The 22,812-nt window shown below is 47.2% G+C and overlaps 1 protein-coding gene and 1 long non-coding RNA gene across 2 annotated transcripts in view; one reads left to right on the forward strand and one right to left on the reverse strand.

The window, feature by feature from the left end:
* LOC128700780 (cytosolic carboxypeptidase-like protein 5) overlaps positions 1-22,812 on the reverse strand; it is a 352,900-nt gene that overhangs the window by 51,515 nt on the left and 278,573 nt on the right. Inside the window, exon 2 of the mRNA XM_053794220.2 lies at positions 494-616. Within this exon, the coding sequence (XP_053650195.2) occupies positions 494-599 (106 nt within the window). The 5' untranslated portion in view covers positions 600-616. The remainder of the gene's footprint in view (positions 1-493; positions 617-22,812) is intronic.
* LOC128700781 (uncharacterized) overlaps positions 1-22,812 on the forward strand; it is a 72,606-nt gene that overhangs the window by 42,261 nt on the left and 7,533 nt on the right. The gene's annotated exons all lie outside the window — the stretch shown is intronic.

The following is a 22,812-nucleotide window of genomic DNA, read 5'->3' on the forward strand; positions in this document are numbered from 1 at the left end:
AGTGCTGATATTGTCCTCGGTTAATTGTATACCATTCGTGTGTGCTACAATTATTCTCCCTCCTCCCCCCCCTATCCATCCACACACACACACACACACACACACACACACACAGTGAAACATAAAACCAAGTTTTCTCTCCCTTCGGCTGCCTCTCCACCTAGCAGTAAAAATACGTACCTGCGTTTAGCCCACTGTTGTGGGTCGCATCTATGGAAAAAACTGTTAGAACACTCCAGTCCTGCTGGGATGTTGTATCCTGGGTAAGATAACACTCCAGTCCTGCTGGAAGCATTGAAGTGTTGGGTAAAGGATATTCAGTGTACCTAATTAATATTATTTGTAAAAAATGCATCTACCTCCTCTTTCCCCTCGCTCCCTCTTACCCTATTATCCCGGCATGAAGCCAGCCTTTCTTCGTGGTTACCCGATCAACGACATTATTGCTGTCCGTTACCTGCAGGACTCCACAGGCACCACACTCTGGCCTCACCTGTCTCGAAGGAGGCGTCGAAGCAGAGGTGGCCTCGCTTGGCCTTGCCGGAGCACCCTGGAGGCCGCATCACCTGGCGGGAGAGGTTGGAAAGCGTCCCTTCCATATCGCTGTCGTCAGTATCTGCGGGAGAAGAGAAAGATTAGCAGGGTGGATGGAATGGGGAAGGTAAGATAGGCGGGGGAAGGTAAGATAGGCGGAGGAATGAGAGGGTGAATGAGGTGAGAGGGGTGTGTGGGAGTGCAATGGAAGAAGTAAATAGCATAATACAGAAAGATTGTATTACCTAACATGCCTAGCTGGCATACATAAATGGTTATGCCTCGACTGTAAACAACTGGTCGAGTGAAGGATTGTTCAAGCCAGTGGCTTTAGCACCGGCTTGTCAGAGTTCCAACCATCTCTTCAGTGAGTACTTCAAAGCTTCTTTTATGGCTTCCGGCTAATCCTGCAACACATCCTCACTGTCTGCTGCAGACAGTTTTAGGAACACTATAAACAATATTCCCACTAGAGTGGTACTACAATGAAGACTGCTCTACCATGCCTGAGTGTGTTAGACACTTCGTCTCCTGGCCCTGGTAACTCCTGCCCAAACTCCTCCCCGTACACTCATCTCACCCTACGTAACTGAAGGCAATCAAACTAGATACAAAAATAGGACAAATCAACTCCAGTTTCTTAGATCAAGCACCTTTCACAAACATCAAAGGTTCGACTCTCAGAACATTTGTTCTCTCCCTCGCCACTACTATCCTGACCCAACACAAGTGTAGCTGCCTCAATGGTCTCATCTACCATAAAACACAGGAAAAGAATGCAAGCCAGCAACAAGTTAGCAATATCATTAACAGAGGCCACGTCAGAGCTCGGTGGGCAGCACAAGGCAAGCAACCTGTTATGCAGATGTGATGGCAGCCAGAAGCGTCCAGACGCAGTCACCGTGCTCCTCGCAATGGATAATAAGCAGAAAAAATCCAACTACAGGTGCTCCTCTACAAATGGCCAATACCGTGACTCTGAAGATAGTGCTACTCTCATCCTCAGGGACACACAACACGTTTAAATACAGCAACATGGCAGACCCTTACAACTTCCTCCTAATAAGCCGGCAGGCTCTCAGGAAAACATTTTCACCCAGAAGCTAAGCCTCTATCAGTCAGACTTTAGTTGTAGAGGAAGTACTGTGCCTGCACGTTGTAAGTCAGGTGACACAAACATCATCAATGTTATTAAGGGTTAAGTTCATCATCAATGAATGATAATGTTTGTGTCATTCTGGAAATACAGCTGAAGAACAAGTGATGATAAATGTTTTAGTATGATTTAAAATTCAAATGGCGTCCAAAGAAAAACCTTAAGTTATCCTATTTCCATTTAAAAAATACAAAATTAATTTATAAATATTGATTTTTTCATACAAGTTCATAAATTATATATATATATATATATATATATATATATATATATATATATATATATATATATATATATATATATACACACACACACACACACACACACACACACACACATGGAGCGGGGAGAGAGAGGGCCCAGTAGCAACCGGTGAAGAGGCGGGGCCAGGAGCTAAGACTCGACCCCTGCAACCACAAATAGGTGAGTACAAATAGGTGAGTACACACACACACACACACACACACACACACACACACACAGGTGTAAACATGACAGTAAGGAAACACAGGAGAGGTGAAATTTTTAGGTGGTAAATACCAGCTCCTGGTACAGTCACTGTCTGAGGTAGTAAATACCAGCTCCTGGTACAGTCACTGAGGTAGTAAATACCAGCTCCTGGTACAGTCACTGTCTGAGGTAGTAAATACCAGCTCCTGGTACAGTCACTGTCTGAGGTAGTAAATACCAGCTCCTGGTACAGTCACTGAGGTAGTAAATACCAGCTCCTGGTACAGTCACTGTCTGAGGTAGTAAATACCAGCTCCTGGTACAGTCACTGTCTGAGGTAGTAAATACCAGCTCCTGGTACAGTCACTGAGGTAGTAAATACCAGCTCCTGGTACAGTCACTGTCTGAGGTAGTAAATACCAGCTCCTGGTACAGTCACTGTCTGAGGTAGTAAATACCAGCTCCTGGTACAGTCACTGTCTGAGGTAGTAAATACCAGCTCCTGGTACAGTCACTGTCTGAGGTAGTAAACACCAGCTCCTGGTACAGTCACTGTCTGAGGTAGTAAATACCAGCTCCTGGTACAGTCACTGAGGTAGTAAATACCAGCTCCTGGTACAGTCACTGTCTGAGGTAGTAAATACCAGCTCCTGGTACAGTCACTGTCTGAGGTAGTAAACACCAGCTCCTGGTACAGTCACTGTCTGAGGTAGTAAATACCAGCTCCTGGTACAGTCACTGAGGTAGTAAATACCAGCTCCTGGTACAGTCACTGTCTGAGGTAGTAAATACCAGCTCCTGGTACAGTCACTGTCTGAGGTAGTAAATACCAGCTCCTGGTACAGTCACTGTCTGAGGTAGTAAATACCAGCTCCTGGTACAGTCACTGTCTAAGGTAGTAAATACCAGCTCCTGGTACAGTCACTGAGGTAGTAAATACCAGCTCCTGGTACAGTCACTGTCTGAGGTAGTAAATACCAGCTCCTGGTACAGTCACTGTCTGAGGTAGTAAATACCAGCTCCTGGTACAGTCACTGTCTGAGGTAGTAAATACCAGCTCCTGCTACAGTCACTGTCTGAGGTAGTAAACACCAGCTCCTGGTACAGTCACTGTCTGAGGTAGTAAATACCAGCTCCTGGTACAGTCACTGAGGTAGTAAATACCAGCTCCTGGTACAGTCACTGTCTGAGGTAGTAAATACCAGCTCCTGGTACAGTCACTGTCTGAGGTAGTAAATACCAGCTCCTGGTACAGTCACTGTCTGAGGTAGTAAATACCAGCTCCTGGTACAGTCACTGAGGTAGTAAATACCAGCTCCTGGTACAGTCACTGTCTGAGGTAGTAAATACCAGCTCCTGGTACAGTCACTGTCTGAGGTAGTAAATACCAGCTCCTGGTACAGTCACTGTCTGAGGTAGTAAATACCAGCTCCTGGTACAGTCACTGTCTGAGGTAGTAAACACCAGCTCCTGGTACAGTCACTGTCTGAGGTAGTAAATACCAGCTCCTGGTACAGTCACTGAGGTAGTAAATACCAGCTCCTGGTACAGTCACTGTCTGAGGTAGTAAATACCAGCTCCTGGTACAGTCACTGTCTGAGGTAGTAAATACCAGCTCCTGGTACAGTCACTGTCTGAGGTAGTAAATACCAGCTCCTGGTACAGTCACTGTCTGAGGTAGTAAATACCAGCTCCTGGTACAGTCACTGTCTGAGGTAGTAAATACCAGCTCCTGGTACAGTCACTGTCTGAGGTAGTAAATACCAGCTCCTGGTACAGTCACTGAGGTAGTAAATACCAGCTCCTGGTACAGTCACTGTCTGAGGTAGTAAATACCAGCTCCTGGTACAGTCACTGTCTGAGGTAGTAAATACCAGCTCCTGGTACAGTCACTGTCTGAGGTAGTAAACACCAGCTCCTGGTACAGTCACTGTCTGAGGTAGTAAATACCAGCTCCTGGTACAGTCACTGAGGTAGTAAATACCAGCTCCTGGTACAGTCACTGTCTGAGGTAGTAAATACCAGCTCCTGGTACAGTCACTGTCTGAGGTAGTAAATACCAGCTCCTGGTACAGTCACTGTCTGAGGTAGTAAATACCAGCTCCTGGTACAGTCACTGTCTGAGGTAGTAAAAACCAGCTCCTGGTACAGTCACTGTCTGAGGTAGTAAATACCAGCTCCTGGTACAGTCACTGAGGTAGTAAATACCAGCTCCTGGTACAGTCACTGTCTGAGGTAGTAAATACCAGCTCCTGGTACAGTCACTGTCTGAGGTAGTAAATACCAGCTCCTGGTACAGTCACTGTCTGAGGTAGTAAATACCAGCTCCTGGTACAGTCACTGTCTGAGGTAGTAAACACCAGCTCCTGGTACAGTCACTGTCTGAGGTAGTAAATACCAGCTCCTGGTACAGTCACTGTCTGAGGTAGTAAATACCAGCTCCTGGTACAGTCACTGTCTGAGGTAGTAAACACCAGCTCCTGGTACAGTCACTGTCTGAGGTAGTAAATACCAGCTCCTGGTACAGTCACTGAGGTAGTAAATACCAGCTCCTGGTACAGTCACTGTCTGAGGTAGTAAATACCAGCTCCTGGTACAGTCACTGTCTGAGGTAGTAAATACCAGCTCCTGGTACAGTCACTGTCTGAGGTAGTAAATACCAGCTCCTGGTACAGTCACTGTCTGAGGTAGTAAACACCAGCTCCTGGTACAGTCACTGTCTGAGGTAGTAAATACCAGCTCCTGGTACAGTCACTGAGGTAGTAAATACCAGCTCCTGGTACAGTCACTGTCTGAGGTAGTAAATACCAGCTCCTGGTACAGTCACTGTCTGAGGTAGTAAATACCAGCTCCTGGTACAGTCACTGTCTGAGGTAGTAAATACCAGCTCCTGGTACAGTCACTGTCTGAGGTAGTAAACACCAGCTCCTGGTACAGTCACTGTCTGAGGTAGTAAATACCAGCTCCTGGTACAGTCACTGTCTGAGGTAGTAAATACCAGCTCCTGGTACAGTCACTGTCTGAGGTAGTAAATACCAGCTCCTGGTACAGTCACTGTCTGAGGTAGTAAATACCAGCTCCTGGTACAGTCACTGTCTGAGGTAGTAAACACCAGCTCCTGGTACAGTCACTGTCTGAGGTAGTAAATACCAGCTCCTGGTACAGTCACTGAGGTAGTAAATACCAGCTCCTGGTACAGTCACTGTCTGAGGTAGTAAATACCAGCTCCTGGTACAGTCACTGTCTGAGGTAGTAAATACCAGCTCCTGGTACAGTCACTGTCTGAGGTAGTAAATACCAGCTCCTGGTACAGTCACTGTCTGAGGTAGTAAACACCAGCTCCTGGTACAGTCACTGTCTGAGGTAGTAAATACCAGCTCCTGGTACAGTCACTGAGGTAGTAAATACCAGCTCCTGGTACAGTCACTGTCTGAGGTAGTAAATACCAGCTCCTGGTACAGTCACTGTCTGAGGTAGTAAATACCAGCTCCTGGTACAGTCACTGTCTGAGGTAGTAAATACCAGCTCCTGGTACAGTCACTGTCTGAGGTAGTAAACACCAGCTCCTGGTACAGTCACTGTCTGAGGTAGTAAATACCAGCTCCTGGTACAGTCACTGAGGTAGTAAATACCAGCTCCTGGTACAGTCACTGTCTGAGGTAGTAAATACCAGCTCCTGGTACAGTCACTGTCTGAGGTAGTAAATACCAGCTCCTGGTACAGTCACTGTCTGAGGTAGTAAATACCAGCTCCTGGTACAGTCACTGTCTGAGGTAGTAAACACCAGCTCCTGGTACAGTCACTGTCTGAGGTGGTAAACACCAGCTCCTGGTACAGTCACTGTCTGAGGTAGTAAACACCAGCTCCTGGTACAGTCACTGTCTGAGGTGGTAAATACCAGCTCCTGGTACAGTCACTGTCTGAGGTAGTAAACACCAGCTCCTGGTACAGTCACTGTCTGAGGTAGTAATCACTACGTTAATAAGGACACCCAGGTGTTGTACACATCTTATTCATCACACAAAGTGTAGCCTCAGTCCGACACTAAAGTGACCAAGAAAACATATGTAACGTTCATATCTTGACGTACATCACCCTGGTGCGAAAACCAGGTGTCACACGTGCATCACCCTGGTGGTAGAACCAGGTGCCACACGTACAACACCCTGGTGCACCTGGTAGGAGAACCAGGTGTCACACGTACAACACCCTGGTGCACCTGGTAGGAGAACCAGGTGTCACACGTACAACACCCTGGTGCACCTGGTAGGAGAACCAGGTGTCACACGTACAACACCCTGGTGCACCTGGTAGGAGAACCAGGTGTCACACGTACAACACCCTGGTGCACCTGGTAGGAGAACCAGGTGTCACACGTACAACACCCTGGTGCACCTGGTAGGAGAACCAGGTGTCTGTGTCACATTACCTACAACACTCCTCCCCCCCTCCCTTCCTACCTAGAGTGCAAACTTAACATGTTAAAAACAGGTGAATTTGCAGGCAACATCAGAAGCGTCAGAGCGTTAACAAACAAACACAGACAAGAGAAATACGGATAAATAAAACAAACACGCTCAGCCGCCATAATAACTTGCCTGATAACAACAACAAAATTATATATGCACCAGTGGAGGTGCGCTTTGTGTATGTACTCACCTGTTTGTTGTTGAAAGGGTCGAGTCGCAGCTCCTGGTTGTGCACGTGTGTGTGTGTGTACCCCTAGTTGTGTCTACATGGGGTTATCCCTAGCTCTTGGCCATTTCTAGGATTTGGTGTATTTAACAAGTGGGCGGGACCCACTAGTGGTTCACACCCACCTACGACTTTGCCTTCAACTATTGTATCTCTATTCTGGCTCCAGTATATAAAAACGTTCATTCTCCTGATTAATCCAGGCTACGAGGCTAACCTTCTATTATGATTGACGGACTGATTACCTTACCTTCCACTGTGTCAAGTTTATAATCTCGACTGAACTGAAGAAGTCACTGGATGGCAAAGTATCGTAACAATAATGATCCCCAGATATTGCGCATGTTTTTCCATCTGATTCTGAAGCAGGGCGAGTCCAATATAGCACCTTTATTGTCTTGTATTTCCTGGCTACCTCTCACACTGGAGTACTATTGTCTGGTGTTCCTTCACCTCATTTCAACGTTAATATTCCAGCTGCCTCAGTGTTGTCTCCTCTTGTCTCGGTGTCTCTCGTCCAGACCACACAGACTGAGGTTAGATAATGTTTGTCAGGAAACAGGACAAGTGCTTCTTGACGCGGGTTTTCATCATACGATGACCCACAGCTGGAGCTTTTGGTCGAACAAATATGAGTGGCACCATTGAACGGGTCATCAAATTTTAAGACCCGTGGGAAGTGGTCTTTCCGGGGCGAGTATCTTTAACGTTGTGGTCATATCTCCTAGCTTTCCTTGATCCAAGGTTGGAACCTAGATCCAAACTTGAATAAAATCTTTACTACTAAGTCTGCAGCCTTTCCCAATGAGGTGGGTGACAGAGGGAGAGGGCGGGTGAGGGGCGGAGAGGCTAGGAGGAGAAAGAGGGCTGGGTACAGACAGAAAGGGCGGGGTGGGGGCAGTCAGTAGGGCTGTGTAAGTAAGTAAGTAAGTTTATTCAGGTATACACAAATACAGTTACATAGAATTATCATACATAGCAGCATATGTGTAGAGAACCTAGGATAACCCAAAAAAGTCAGACAGAGTGACTTATTTCCATTGGACTTATTTCCATTGGACGGGCAGGTTGGTGGGTGGGCAGCAGGGTAACACTTATCAGCTGTGATAAAGTGCTCCCGTGCCACTACCAACATGTCTTTGGTTGCACCTCGCAACCAACTTCCCAGAACCTGTTATCCACCCATCTGGCTCCTGTCGTCCATCCATCTGGCTCCTGCCATCCACCCATCTAGTTCCCGTGATGCAGCCATCAACATCTTGGAAGGCTGAGTGTCTAAGATTGCATCTCACGTGAAAATCTCCGGCTTCTGGCGTCCTTATTTTGGCAGTACAGAGAATTTGTTGACACCTCATCTATAAAGATTTTCAGACACGTTGCCCATTGGAATTCTGGCCGTAATTCACCGTGGGGAAGTTTGGTCGTAACTCCACCGCGATCAATCTGGGTCCTCGACTCGTTCTTACGTGTTTTGGATACGGCCCCGCCTGTTCAAACTTCCTCTATCCCGCCCGCCCATCCGTCCATCCGCCCGCTCACGCCTCTCCCAAACTATTCCCAACTCTTCCACAATCAAGGGTGCCGTGAGCAGCCAGCAGGAACACTCAACTCTGACCTCCAGCCCAAAAGACGTTGAACAATGTGAAATAAAAGGAAAATGTTTTGCTTCTGAGAAAAGCGAGAAAACAAGAGGGAAAGAGGAGGGAGGAAAAGGAAGGAAGATGGGTAAAGGAAGGTGTAGATGAATGAAAGGATGATCTCTCGTTATTTAGGACCCAGCAAGCCCTGGAGACAAACAAGTTCTTCGAGGCAACCTGTTGCCTTGTACAGCTTGTTGCTATATAGAGCGAAACGTCTACACACAAACACACACATATATAGGAAGGTACCACCGTCCCACCAAGTGATTGTGAAACGGAAACATGTAATTGTTTTAAATGATGGTAGTATTGCTAGTATTTTTTCTGTCTCATAAACACACGGGATAACAGGTATATCTTGCTACTTCTACTTACACTTAGGTGACATTACACATTCATGTACAAGCATATTTACACACCCATCTGGGTGTTCTTCTATTTTCTTAATAGTTCTTGTTCTTTTTTATTTCCTCTTATCTCACGCATGTCGTAAGAAGCGACTAAAATGCTGGGAGCGAGGGGCCAGTAATCCCTTCTCCTGTATAAATTACTAAATTTAAAAAAGAAAAACTTTCGTTTTTCATTTTTAGGTCACTCTGCCTCGGTGGGATACGGCCGGTTCGTTGATAAACACACACACACACACACAGAGTACAGGTCATGTAGGCGTGCATGCTGTAACTGTTCGTGGAACTACATGAACTCACATTAATGTAATACGTACATGGAAATAACATTTTCAATGATGAAGGAGTTAGTGTGAAGGGAGAGGCGAAGATGGTTTTAGAGTTGGTTGGATATAAAGGAAGGGGAATGCCATGACGTCCTCCCACCCCCACCCCACGTGGTGTCTCACAGTAATTAAAAAACACAGGATTAATAACCCTGGTTTTCACCATTCTTAAACATTCTTGACAAATACTTTCACACCTTCCCCACAACAGTTAGTTCTACTTGTGTTCTGCTGCCTAACACAACAGTAACTTTCACACCTTCCCACGACAGTTCTGCTTGTGTTCTGCTACCTAACACTACAGTATCTTTCACATCTTCCCCACGACAGCTACTTCTACCTGTGTTCTGCTGCCTGACAACAGTAACCACTCACTTGTTGCACTGAAAACAAGTAACAGAATATCTAAATGTGGAAAGGACTGGTGTTGGCGAGATGGGAGTTTTCCCAGCAGGATGTCTGCTGCCAGCGGTGTAAGTCTGCCCAGCTCGGGATTCAATTATAACTTCATCCACAAGGTCGAGGAGGCAAAGAAAACGAGGCCAGGCGCCACCCCAACTTGGATAAAAGCTATCAACTTGGGCATTATGCATGCTGGGGGCGCCGATAGAAACTGTGAAAGACGCGATTATCGTGGGTTAATCCGCTCCCCCAGCTCCTCTAACCCCTATTCCCCAAACCTCTTCTCTCCGTCCGATCGTGGAGGGCGGACGGGTGGTGGAGGGCTGTGCTGGGTCCCATCTGTCATGGAGTAATTAAAACGAACCAACAAATTACTTGAACGTCGTCGTCTTCAGAGGGAGTGTCCTCTTGTCCTCCCCAACCCCTTCCTCCCGACCTAATCCCTTTATTACCTTCTATCCATACTTGCTAACCCCTTTCTTCCCACAATTTGCCTTCTCTTCCTCGTACACTTGCAGTTGTAACGCACTGCTGACACACCCAAGTTTGTGCAATAAACAATATTAATTTCTTTTCGTATGCAAGTTGTTAGTGTTGGTCAGCGGTGTTCTCCTTTACTTACTCTCATATTTTTCTTCATATCTGAGTTTTCTCACTGTAATATATACTGCTATTTATGATCACTCAGTTCTTTCGTGATCTCAAAATTAATACGTTGCTTAACGATTAAAATACCGTGGCTGGAACAATAGCGTTACCTCTTGGTTATATGTAGTCGTTTCTAGGGATCACCGTTATCACGGCCTGGTCCAAGACTGGTTGCTGGCTTGATCGATCAAGCTGTTGGTACCCTCCGCTCGCAGCCCAACAAATGCACCACAACTAATCAGGAACTGATTTGAGGAACTTATCAAGTACCCTCTTAAAAACAGCTAGTGATGTGCTGGTAATTTCCCTCATGCATGGGAGGAAGGGTGCTGAAAAATCAAGCTTTTCTTACACTTACTGAGTTATGTCTTAGTGTACCCATCGTGCCTCTACCCTGCACTGGAGGTATCTAGCACCGTCTGCCAAGCCTCTTGCTCTCATATGTAGTGACTTCGGTGTGTAGTGTAGGAACCAGTTCCTCCAGAATTTTCCAGGTGTAGATTATGATGCATGTTTCCGACCTAAGTTGCAAGGGGTATACAGCTCAATGAACTTTTGGCGTTCCCAGTAATTCAGATGCTTAGATGTGTGAGAACCTTCACCGCTCGTATAAACTGTCAAGCACGTTCTACTCCTTAGAGCGTGGGCGAGGAAGATGCATTATAATCTACATCTGAAAGATACTGGAGGAATTATTCCCAAACCTGCACACTGAAATTACTACTTGTGAACACGAGAGGCTTAGCAGAAGGTGCAGGATACCCCTCCCCCCCACTGAAAAGCAGGGAAGGATGAGTACAGTGAGTCAGAACTCAATAAGCGTTAAGGGACCTCGACTTTTCAACACCCTTCATGCATAACCAACCAATCTTTAACTGTCTTCCAGAAGGAACTCGACAGATTCCTGATCAGTTGGGTTGCGGTGCATACGCTGGATTGCGGACGGCAAACACTAACAGCTTGATCGGTAAGACCGGCAACCAGGGGCAGCGACCTACGGAAGAGACTCCAGGTAAACTCCTGGTAAGACTCCTCTTGCGTCACAGTGTACTCGTTATCGTAAATCTGGTCTGGCGTCACACACTGTACTGTTTACCGTAAACCTGGTCTGGCGTCACACACCGTACTGTTTATCCTAAGCCTCGCCTCGCTGAACATTTTCCCACTGAGCTACCATGTAAACAAAGCCTCTGAGACGCTACACTAGACCACAACGCTTGGTAGCACCTCACTCTATGCTTCATCGGTTTGCTACGCTTATATATATACGGGCTGTGCTGGATTTACAGTATATCTACACGGGATGTGATATACCAGGATGATTGACTATACTAGTGGGTTTTACGGTTTTAACTAAGTACACACACGTGCAACACCTGGGTATCTTTATTCTCATGACATTTCGCCAACCAATGGCTTTATCAATTCAACGTAGAGACTATAAATAGACGAGGTAATCAGTCCCTGGCAGTATTTTAATGTGCCCACTTGCAACGCCTTCAAATTAACTCGGTACTGAACTGATAATCTCACTGGTTGAATAAACGGGTGCTGTACATGTTTTATTTATCAACTTTTCGGTACTGTATATCATTAATACTATGGTAGCTATGTATGCTGTGATTGGAAGTAGCATATATATATATATATATATATATATATATATATATATATATATATATATATATATATATATATATATATATATATATATATATATACCAGATATAACTGACTGTCATAGATGCGGGTGACGAGGGCGAAAATATACTTTATTCAAGGACTTGATCCAAACATACGCGTGTTATGTCTACAAGAAAAAAGGCTTTCACTATACCATCAGTTTTAATGAAGAACCTTGAGGAGAGTCTGGGTTGAAGGTGTCCTCCTTGAGAATTGTGCAGCTGGTGACCCTGGTGTTGTCTCTGTCTGAGGGTAACACCAGAGTCATGGGGCTGGTGTGTCAGGATAACACCAGTCATTCACCTGACTGGTGGGTAACACCAGAGTCATGGGGCTGGTGTGTCAGGATAACACCAGTCATTCACCTGACTGGTGGGTAACACCAGAGTCATGGGGCTGGTGTGTCAGGATAACACCAGTCATTCACCTGACTGGTGTTATCCTGGTATCCTTTACTACTGTTCATTAATGGCTTGTAAAACATATTACTATGTTCAAATATCAACTTAGTTTTTGTTTACTATCAGTGAGGTGGTGAGCTAGCAGGGTGCACCAACAGTCAGGGTAGAACAGGCAAGGAAGCATGATAACAACCACTGTGAGGTGGTGAGCTAGCAGGGTGCACCAACAGTCAGGGTAGAACAGGCAAGGAAGCATGATAACAACTGCAAGCAGAAAACAAAGGTTATAGAAAACAAGCAGGGCAGGGAGGAGGCAGGCAGGCAGGAAGGGCAGCAGCAGCAGGCAGGCAGACAGGAAGGGCAGCAGCAGCAGCAGGCAGACAGGAAGGGCAGCAGCAGGCAGGCAGACAGGAAGGGCAGCAGCAGCAGCAGGCAGGCAGGAAGGGCAGCAGCAGCAGCAGGCAGGCAGGAAGGGCAGCAGCAGTAGCAGGCAGGCAGGAAGGGCAGCAGCAGCAGCAGGCAGACAGGAAGGGCAGCAGTAGCAGGCAGGCAGGAAGGGCAGCAGCAACAGGCAGGCAGGAAGGGCAGCAGCAGCAGCAGGCAGGCAGGAAGGGCAGCAGCAGCAGCAGGCAGGCAGGAAGGGCAGCAGCATCAGCAGGCCGGCAGGAAGGGCAGCAGCAGGCAGGAAGGGCAGCAGCAGCAGGCAGGAAGGGCAGCAGCAGCAGGCAGGCAGGAAGGGCAGCAGCAGGAAGGGCAGCAGCAGCAGCAGGCAGGCAGGCAGGCAGGAAGGGCGGCAGCAGCAGCAGGCAGGAAGGGCAGCAGCAGCAGGCAGGCAGGAAGGGCAGCAGCAGGAAGGCAGGAAGGGCAGCAGCAGCAGCAGCAGGCAGGCAGGCAGGAAGGGCAGCAGCAGCAGGCAGGCAGGAAGGGCAGCAGCAGCAGGCAGGCAGGAAGGGCAGCAGCAGCAGGCAGGCAGGAAGGGCAGCAGCAGCAGGCAGGCAGGAAGGGCAGCAGCAGCAGCAGGCAGGCAGGAAGGGGGGCAGCAGCAGCAGGCAGGCAGGACGGGCAGCAGCAGCAGGCAGGCAGGAAGGGCAGCAGCAGCAGCAGGCAGGCAGGAAGGCAGGAAGGGCGGCAGCAGCAGCAGGCAGGAAGGGCAGCAGCAGCAGCAGGCAGGCAGGAAGGGCAGCAGCAGCAGGCAGGCAGGCAGGAAGGGCAGCAGCAGCAGGCAGGAAGGGCAGCAGCAGCAGCAGACAGGCAGGAAGGGCAGCAGCAGCAGTAGGCAGGCATGAAGGGCAGCAGCAGCAGTAGGCAGGCATGAAGGGCAGCAGCAGCAGTAGGCAGGCATGAAGGGCAGCAGCAGCAGACCGGCCGGAAGGGCAGCAGCAGCAGGCAGGACGGGCAGCAGCAGCAGCAGCAGGCAGAAAGGGCAGCAGCAGCAGCAGGCAGGAAGGGCAGCAGCAGCAGCAGGCAGGAAGGGCAGCAGCAGCAGCAGGCAGGAAGGGTAGCAGCAGCAGCAGCAGCAGGCAGGAAGGGCAGCAGCAGCAGCAGGCAGGAAGGGCAGCAGCAGGCAGGCAGGCAGCAGCAGCAGCAGGCGGCAGCAGCAGCAGGCAGGCAAGAAGCAGCAGCAGCAGCAGCAGGCAGGCAGGCAAGCAGCAGCAGCAGGCAGGCAGGCAGCAGCAGCAGCAGGCAGGCAGGGCAGCAGCAGCAGCAGCAGGCAGGCAGGAAGGGCAGCAGCAGCAGCAGGCAGGCAGGAAGGGCAGCAGCAGCAGGCAGGCAGGAAGGGCAGCAGCAGCAGGCAGGCAGGAAGGGCAGCAGCAGCAGCAGGCAGGCAGGAAGGGCAGCAGCAGCAGCAGCAGCAGGCAGGCAGGAAGGGCAGCAGCAGCAGCAGCAGGCAGGCAGGCAGGAAGGGCAGCAGCAGCAGGCAGGCAGGAAGGGCAGCAGCAGCAGCAGCAGGCAGGCAGGAAGGGCAGCAGCAGCAGGCAGGCAGGAAGGGCAGCAGCAGGCAGGCAGGAAGGGCAGCAGCAGCAGCAGCAGGCAGGCAGGAAGGGCAGCAGCAGCAGGCAGGCAGGAAGGGCAGCAGCAGCAGGCAGGCAGGAAGGGCAGCAGCAGCAGCAGCAGGCAGGCAGGAAGGGCAGCAGCAGCAGCAGGCAGGCAGGAAGGGCAGCAGCAGCAGCAGCAGCAGGCAGGCAGGAAGGGCAGCAGCAGCAGGCAGGCAGGCAGGAAGGGCAGCAGCAGCAGGCAGGCAGGAAGGGCAGCAGCAGCAGGCAGGCAGGAAGGGCAGCAGCAGCAGGCAGGCAGGAAGGGCAGCAGCAGCAGGCAGGCAGGAAGGGCAGCAGCAGCAGGCAGGACAGCATAAAACAAAAGCTCTCACCTCGCTGCTTTAACATTATCATTCAGCTGTGAAATAAAACCGGCTAGTAAACCTCTCCGGCCCGCCAGACTTTATTGCTCCCATCGGCGGTATGAATTATTCAAATGAGCCGTATCTACGAAATTCATAACCCGGCCTGGTCTGCGAGGGTGTGGGGGGGGGGGGAGGGGCGCTGGGTCTTGAGACCACCTTGGTCTTGGAAACAGCTTGGTCTTCAGGCCAGCTTAGCCTTGTAAGGATGTTAATCTTGGGATCGGATTGGTCTCTTTTCTAAGATTATTCAGTCTTACCATCACGTTTTCCAGGGTCCCACCAGTTCACACAGCAACTGCCCTGGTCAGTCAGGCTGATGGTGCCAGGGTAGACGCAATATAGCCTGGATGATCACGCAAAGAACATTCACAAGACTGAAAAGATCCAAAAGTTTGCAACCAGAGAGTCCCAAAGTTGAGAGGTGTTCACTATAAAATATTAAATGAACTAAAAGTGACGACTCTGGAAGGCAAGAGGATTGAAGAAACATGATTTAAGAGGCTCGTAAGTTCCCCCGTCTTCTAATAACATGTTAATTTTTCCACTATAATGTACCTTGTCTATAATTACCGTTTGCTTTGTCTGTTTCGTAACAGACGAAACAAATGCGACAGTAATCATGGACACTGTAGATTATAGTGGAAAAAATGACACTCGGAAGGACTGATAAGGTGGATAGAACAGAGATTCACCTGGAGGCCTAGTCATGGACCGGGCCGCGGGGGCGATGACCCTTGGAACACTCTCCACGTAGACTGGTTTAGATACAAGAAACAAGAAGGCACAAATAGTACTTAAAAATATAGACAGATCACAGTGATTTTAGGACATCACTTTTTTTCAGTCTATTAGTAATATAAAAGTGGAATAAACTAGATGTGCAAGTGGAGACACACTTCATACACAGCTTTAAGAGTAGGTAAGATAAAGCTTAAAAGATTAGAATTCAGTAACGCCAGTGGAGGAAGTTTAAAAGTCGCCAGGAGTTAAAACTTGACCCCCCTGCAAAACATATTGGTGAGCACAAATCTGAAATAGAGAAAGATTTTTGAACAACATCATTTCTTGGGCTGAGAGGATTAACTTGTGACGAGACGGTAAGAAAACAAAACCTGAAGAACATATAAGAAGACCCAGAGGCGCCATGACCATGACATAAAAGATACTCATGTCTAGTGACGGGACGGGCTATTCGAAACTAAGTCCATAGACAAGGAGACAAGGTTGCAGACCAGAAGGAAATGCCACAGAAACATCAGGAAATACTTCTTTGGCCTCTGAGTGGGTATTAAGCGGAACGACTTGGATTAGACAGTGACAGATAGACTCCATAAGTTACCCCAGACAGGCGTAAGAGGGTTAAAGAGGCTGGGAAAACGTAAAACCGGATACAACTTCGAAGTGGGCCTTATCAACTCAAAGTTGATAAGGCCCAAAAGGCCAGAAATCAGTGATGCCGATCAAATCTAGGAGACGGGCCAGAAGCCTAACCTCAACCCCTGCAAACACAACTCGGTGAGTACACACAGTCATTGTACAATAAGAAACATGAACACGAGAACAAGTCTCTTGAAGCCAGTAATTGAGCTACAAGAGCTAAAGGGGTGCTCAGTGAGGCCACCTTACAACAGGGACTCACTCATCGTCAAAGGTGCTTCGTTCTTTAGTGTTGAGTTCTAAGAGTCGTACCATTCTGCTCGAGGCTTGATATCTGTGTGAGGTGATAAGTGCTGCTAATACACTGTTTGGTGGCCCAGGTGTGGCCAGGGTGTGCAGCCCAGGTGTGGCCAGGGTATGCAACCCAGGTGTGGCCAGGGTGTGCAGCCCAGGTGTGGCCAGGGTGTGCAGCCCAGGTGTGGCCAGGGTGTGCAGCCCAGGTGTGGCCAGGGTGTGCAGCCCAGGTGTGGCCAGGGTATGCAACCCAGGTATGGCCAGGGTGTGCAGCTCAGGTGTGGGCAAGATTATGCTTGAGAACTTCTAGATTAAGAGGATAATAAGGCTCACATGTTGACTGTAGAAGGCTGAGACTTAACATTTCTGGTAATATTACTGAGTTAGCTAACAACACTAATTACCCTCTCGCCTCAATGAAATAACAACAATAATAAACAATTACGCCAGTTACACTACCACCCACAAGAAAAAAAAAACATAGATTGACCTTTTTGGGGTAATTTTCTCAAGTTAAATACCAGTGCTGTACATTCCAGGTCCACCGGATATACCCGTGGTTCACCGGATGACTCCCTGGTCCAATGGATACACCCTTGGACCGCCGGTACACCTCTGGGTACACCTCGTGCAATCTCTGGCTACCACCCAACGCTGCTGCTCATCTCGTTTCAGTGTCTGGCCAAGAAGGACTTCGTGTGGGAGGATTTGCTCCTTACTCCGACAGCGGCGTCGGCAGGTCCACACGGCTGGCTGGCGGAGATGTCGGGCCACCAGCATCCTCGCAAACTTATCTCCCGTAGATCCCCCCTCCTCCCACCCGCGGCCGCAGGAGGATCGCCGCGATATACGGCGATATAACTGTCGCCGTGGCGAATCTGCTGCTTGCAGCGCCGAGGACGTTTAGCGTGAGACACGTGACGCGGCCGCTCGGGCGTGGCTAACTCACAGCGAGGGGAAAAATATGTTGAGGAATATGTGGCTATGTTATGAGGTGTGGGCCCACCATGCTGAATAATAAACATGTTGGCCAGGGGCCAAGGCGCTCTCTGTCTTCCTCAGCGCCTCCTACAATGCCTGCCTTTCAAAAACATTGTTTTTTTTTTTAACTCTGATTATCATATTCATGAGAGAGCGCTGAGCCCGTAGGGGTCATACAGTGCCTGTGGAATGGCAGACAATCAGATGGTATCCGAGGAAGGGAATGGTAGCTCCTGTTCCTTACATCAAGAGCCCTTGAAGCAAGAAATTGCATCCACTGCCCCAAGTTATCTACATGATTATAGGCTTTCTGCTTGCACAACTCTCCGTCCAGTGAGGTTCCTTGATGCCGGTGAGGGGCTCTTGATCTAGGGAATTGGATCAGTGCTCCAATTCCCTGAATTAAGCCTGAACGCCTTCCATCATCCCCCACAGGCGCTGTATAATCCCTACGGGTTAAGCGCTCCCCATGATAATGCATGCACAACTCTCACACATCTGTATTATAAGCACTGTATAATGATGAAATAATAAATTATTATTTTAGAAACGTTCTTGGTTTTGTAAATTACAATCAGTTTAAAGGTACGATAAGCCTCGCCGCTCAGAACGGACCAATCCTTGGATCTCTTGCTCCTAGGATTGGAACTACCTCCCATTCCTTGACCAGACCGCACTGTCTCCATTCTTCCACTGTATTACTAGGTTGTGATTCCCACTTCTTGATCTACATCCACAATGTGTTTACCTGATTCCCGCTTACTGTTGGATACCGATGATCTGAATGGCTGAATCCCTCCTGGTTTAATACCAACAATGTGAACGGCTGAATCCCTCCTGGTTTAATACCAACAATGTGAACGGCTGAATCCCTCCTGGTTTAATACCAACAATGTGAACGGCTGAATCCCTCCTGGTTTAATACCAACAATGTGAACGGCTGAATCCCTCCTGGTTTAATACCAACAATGTGAACGGCTGAATCCCTCCTGGTTTAATACCAACAATGTGAACGGCTGAATCCCTCCTGTTTAATACCAACAATGTGAACGGCTGAATCCCTCCTGTTTAATACCAACAATGTGAACGGCTGAATCCCTCCTGTTTAATACCAACAATGTGAACGGCTGAATCCCTCCTGTTTAATGCCAACAATGTGAACGGCTGAATCCCTCCTGTTTAATGCCAACAATGTGAACGGCTGAATCCCTCCTGTTTAATGCCAACAATGTGAACGGCTGATTCCCTTCTGTGTAATACCTTAGTCCATCTTGCTGCCTATGTTTTAGTCTCAACAAGACTAAGGTAGTGAATACTTCAAGGCTGAGGGACTAGTTATCTCATCTTCTGTCTCCAGTTAAGTTCTGAAATGAACTGATAAAGCCGGTGGTTGGCGAAACGTCCTCATAGTTAAGGTACCCAGGTACTGCACACCTGTCTAATTAATCAACTTATTGGTACTGTATGCCATTACTGTTAGGTTAGTGTCTGAGCCACTTCTGGGTGCCATGCATCGTTAGTACTACGTGTCATACTCAGATCGGAGTCTACCAGTTATTGTATATTCGAAACTTCCAGGAATTCCGTCCCCTTGCATAAGGACAACTCGCTAACAAGAGGTTGGTTTGCGGTGGCAGAACACATGCGTATCGGTGTGTGGACGCCCGCACCTGCGCACTACCACCCACCCAAGGTGTCGCAACCCCGCGGGTGGAACACCAACTGTCAATACACACCCGCATGATTGCTCGCCGAACCCCGGGGGAAATACGCCGTCGGAATTGGCCAGGTTCATCAATATTCGTTCGTTTTTGGTGACGGGAGGGAACGTAAAAGTTATGCGGAGGTGGAGAGATGAGAGGGACGTGCGCGTCGTCAGGACCAGACTAGACTGTACCCGGCATCACTAGCAGAGTCCTGGAGTGCCTCGACACACAATTACCTGGGACATACGTCGACCCCTGATGAATGAGCCCGGCGGTTTAAGACAAAATACGCAGCTCAATATTCATTTTGCTGTCGCTAAAATGTAGTGGAGCTGGGTTGTTGAAGATGGCGAGGTGAACCATATTTTGGAGGAGCACGAGTAAATATTTCTTAGAGAAGAAAAGAAAAGAATGAAAGATGAGACAAGGAAGAAGAGGTGGATGGACATACTGATGGAAATAATTGACACCGAGGTCCATTGATAATCTGTTATATACAATGCTGCAGTGTATACACACACACACACACACACACACACACACACACACACACACACACACCTGGTCAAGCACGTCAAGAAGTTAGAGAAAGTACAAAGGTTTGCAACAAGGCTAGTCCCAGAGCTCAAGGGAATGTCGTACGAGGAAAGGTTAAGGGAAATCGGACTGACGACACTGGAGGACAGAAGGGTCAGGGGAGACATGATAACGACATACAAGATACTGCGGGGAATAGACAAGGTGGACAGAGATAGGATGTTCCAGAGAGGGGACACAGGGACAAGGGGTCACAACTGGAAGCTGAAGACTCAGACGAGTCACAGGGACGTTGGGAAGTATTTCTTCAGTCATAGAGTTGTCAGCAACTGGAATAGCCTAGCAAGTGAAGTAGTGGAGGCAGGAACCATACATAGTTTTAAGAAGATGTATGACAAAGCTCAGGAAGCAGAGAGAGAGAGGATCCAGTAGCGATCAGTGAAGAGGCGGGGCCAGGAGCTGAGTCTCGACCCCTGCAACCACAATTAGGTGAGTACAATTAGGTGAGTACATACACACACACGCACGCACATACAACAGGCCTAGTGTCTAATCGACATGTGCCTAGGACAAAATAGTAACTAACACACACAGGGAAATACAACCCTAAGAATGTATGTTAAATGATCTAGACATGTATGTAATTTATAGACAGTGTATCTAGATAACATTGCCAAAGACTCTGTGTCGTACTAAAGGCATGTCCAGTCGCCTACATTTCTAGGTAGAGGACATCATGCTGACCACAATAACTCACCGACAGTGGCAGCCTTCTCCCACAACAAACCTCACCACTTCCCATGTTTGAGCTTTAGAAACAGCAAGAGACTTCAAATATATAAACAATGAAGTTGATACAACGAATATATATATATATATATATATATATATATATATATATATATATATATATATATATATATATATATATATATATATATATATATATGCAATAAGATCACAGTGAACAGGTGATTTCAAAATATGCAAAACAACCACTCTGAAAGAATAGAGAAATTCCAAGCGCTTTCGTGACTACTCACATTATCAAGGAACTATGATAGTTCCTTGATAATGTGAGTAGTCACGAAAGCGCTTGGAATTTCTCTATTCTTTCAGAGTGGTTGTTTTGCATATATATATATATATATATATATATATATATATATATATATATATATATATATATATATATATATATATATATATATATATATGTATGTATAATACCAACAGCCTGGCTGGGGATGTAGCTTCCGTTATTTCTTCTGTTGGATGACCCTCACCGGTTTGACTTTATATGACAATACATACGTTGTAATTTAGACTAGGTAGACAGAATTCCAGGGAAAGGATCACTCTGCCAGTGCCAGTGTGGGCATGGAAATGGCTTCTACATTGCTCTTTCCAAACAAAATTGGGCAGGTGTTGGCAGGCTGGCGTGGTCCGTCCACTGGTAACGAGACCTTAACCAAGTCTTAACAACATTGCCAGACCTGCAACACCAGCCGGATGCCTGGGTAATTGTTGCAGTGTGTGTGTGTGTGTGTGTGTGTGTGTGTGTGTGTGTGTGTGTGTGTGTGTGTGTGTGTGTGTGTGTGTGTGTATACTTACCTAGTTGTATTCACCTAGTTGAGGTTGCAGGGGTCGAGTCCAAGCTCCTGGCCCCGCCTCTTCACTGGTGTGGGTGTGTGTGTGTGTGTGTTTGTGGGGCTTATGGCGGAGTATTGAGTTATGGTGGAGGTTTGGTGTGCAGTGTTATGGTGTGTGTGTGTGTGTGTGTGTGTGTGTGTGTGTGTGTGTGTGTTATGGTAGATTGTCGGAAGTGTACGCGGCTACCGGGTACACATATATTCGTAACACACACACACACACACACACACACACACACACACACACACACACACACACACACACACACACACACACACACACACACACACCACTCAATAGGACAGAGTTTGAGAGGGGACAACAAAAAGAGAGGGGGCTTGGATCAGACAAATGAATAATAGGGATATCAGTCCTTAATTTTGAAGGTGGTTAGGAAATACAATGAACTCCTGAAGGTGGTTAGGAAATACAATGAACTCCTGAAGGTGGTTAGGAAATACAATAAACTCCTGAAGGTGGTTAGGAACTCCTGAAGGTGGTTAGGAAATACAATAAACTCCTGAAGGTGGTTAGGAAATACAATAAACTCCTGAAGGTGGTTAGGAAATACAATAAACTCCTGAAGGTGGTTAGGAAATACAATAAACTCCTGAAGGTGGTTAGGAAATACAATAAACTCCTGAAGGTGGTTAGGAAATACTACAATGACCTGGCTGATAATGCAATTTCCAAAGAGTTTGACGACTATGAGAGTGCTCAAGAGAGGTTCATGAGACCGGCAAGCTGCTCAGAGACTGGGCCAGGAACCAAGACTCGATCCACAGCAATGACAATTAGGCGATTACAGTGAATAAAAAACTTATATTACATTTTAATGGTTATATAAATGTCGTGCCGAATAGGTAAAATTGGTCAATTAGCAACAACTCATTTCAAATAAAATCCTAAAATTTAATCTCATACGTTTAAAGATATGTTTTTTTTCATTTATGTTAATGTAAAAATTAATAATTTTGTACCAAAAGAACCTTAGAAAACCTACCTAACCTCACTATAACAAGGCCAATCTAATTTAGCCTAATCCAACTAAATATATATTAGACAAGTTTTCAATAATTAAACACAATGAAATATATTTTTTCGTTAGGTTCAGAATGATTTTTGCGAAATCATTGCATACGCAGCTGTATAGTCCTTGTGGCTTAGCGCTTCTTTTTGATTATAATAATAATAATTGCATACGCAAATTTTCACTTGCCTTATTCGGCAAGAAGAGCGTTGCCATTTAAGCCAATATCGTAAGTTTTACCTATTCGGCACGACATTATATATTCATATTCACGGGAAGCACCTGATGACTTATATCAGCTAAGACGTTTTGTGTTATTAGATGGAAGACCAGGAAGTTCTCCTTGTTGAACAATGTTGGTTATAAAGGCAATATTTAGCGTTGTTGTTGTTGTTGTTGTTGTTGTACTGACATTGTCAAACTATTATGATAGTTACTGTTGTCTATTGTTTGATGTTTCTAGTACTACAACTTTTACTGCAGCTACTATC

Source organism: Cherax quadricarinatus, chromosome 56, assembly GCF_038502225.1.
Source record: "Cherax quadricarinatus isolate ZL_2023a chromosome 56, ASM3850222v1, whole genome shotgun sequence".
Lineage (NCBI taxonomy): Eukaryota > Metazoa > Arthropoda > Malacostraca > Decapoda > Parastacidae > Cherax > Cherax quadricarinatus.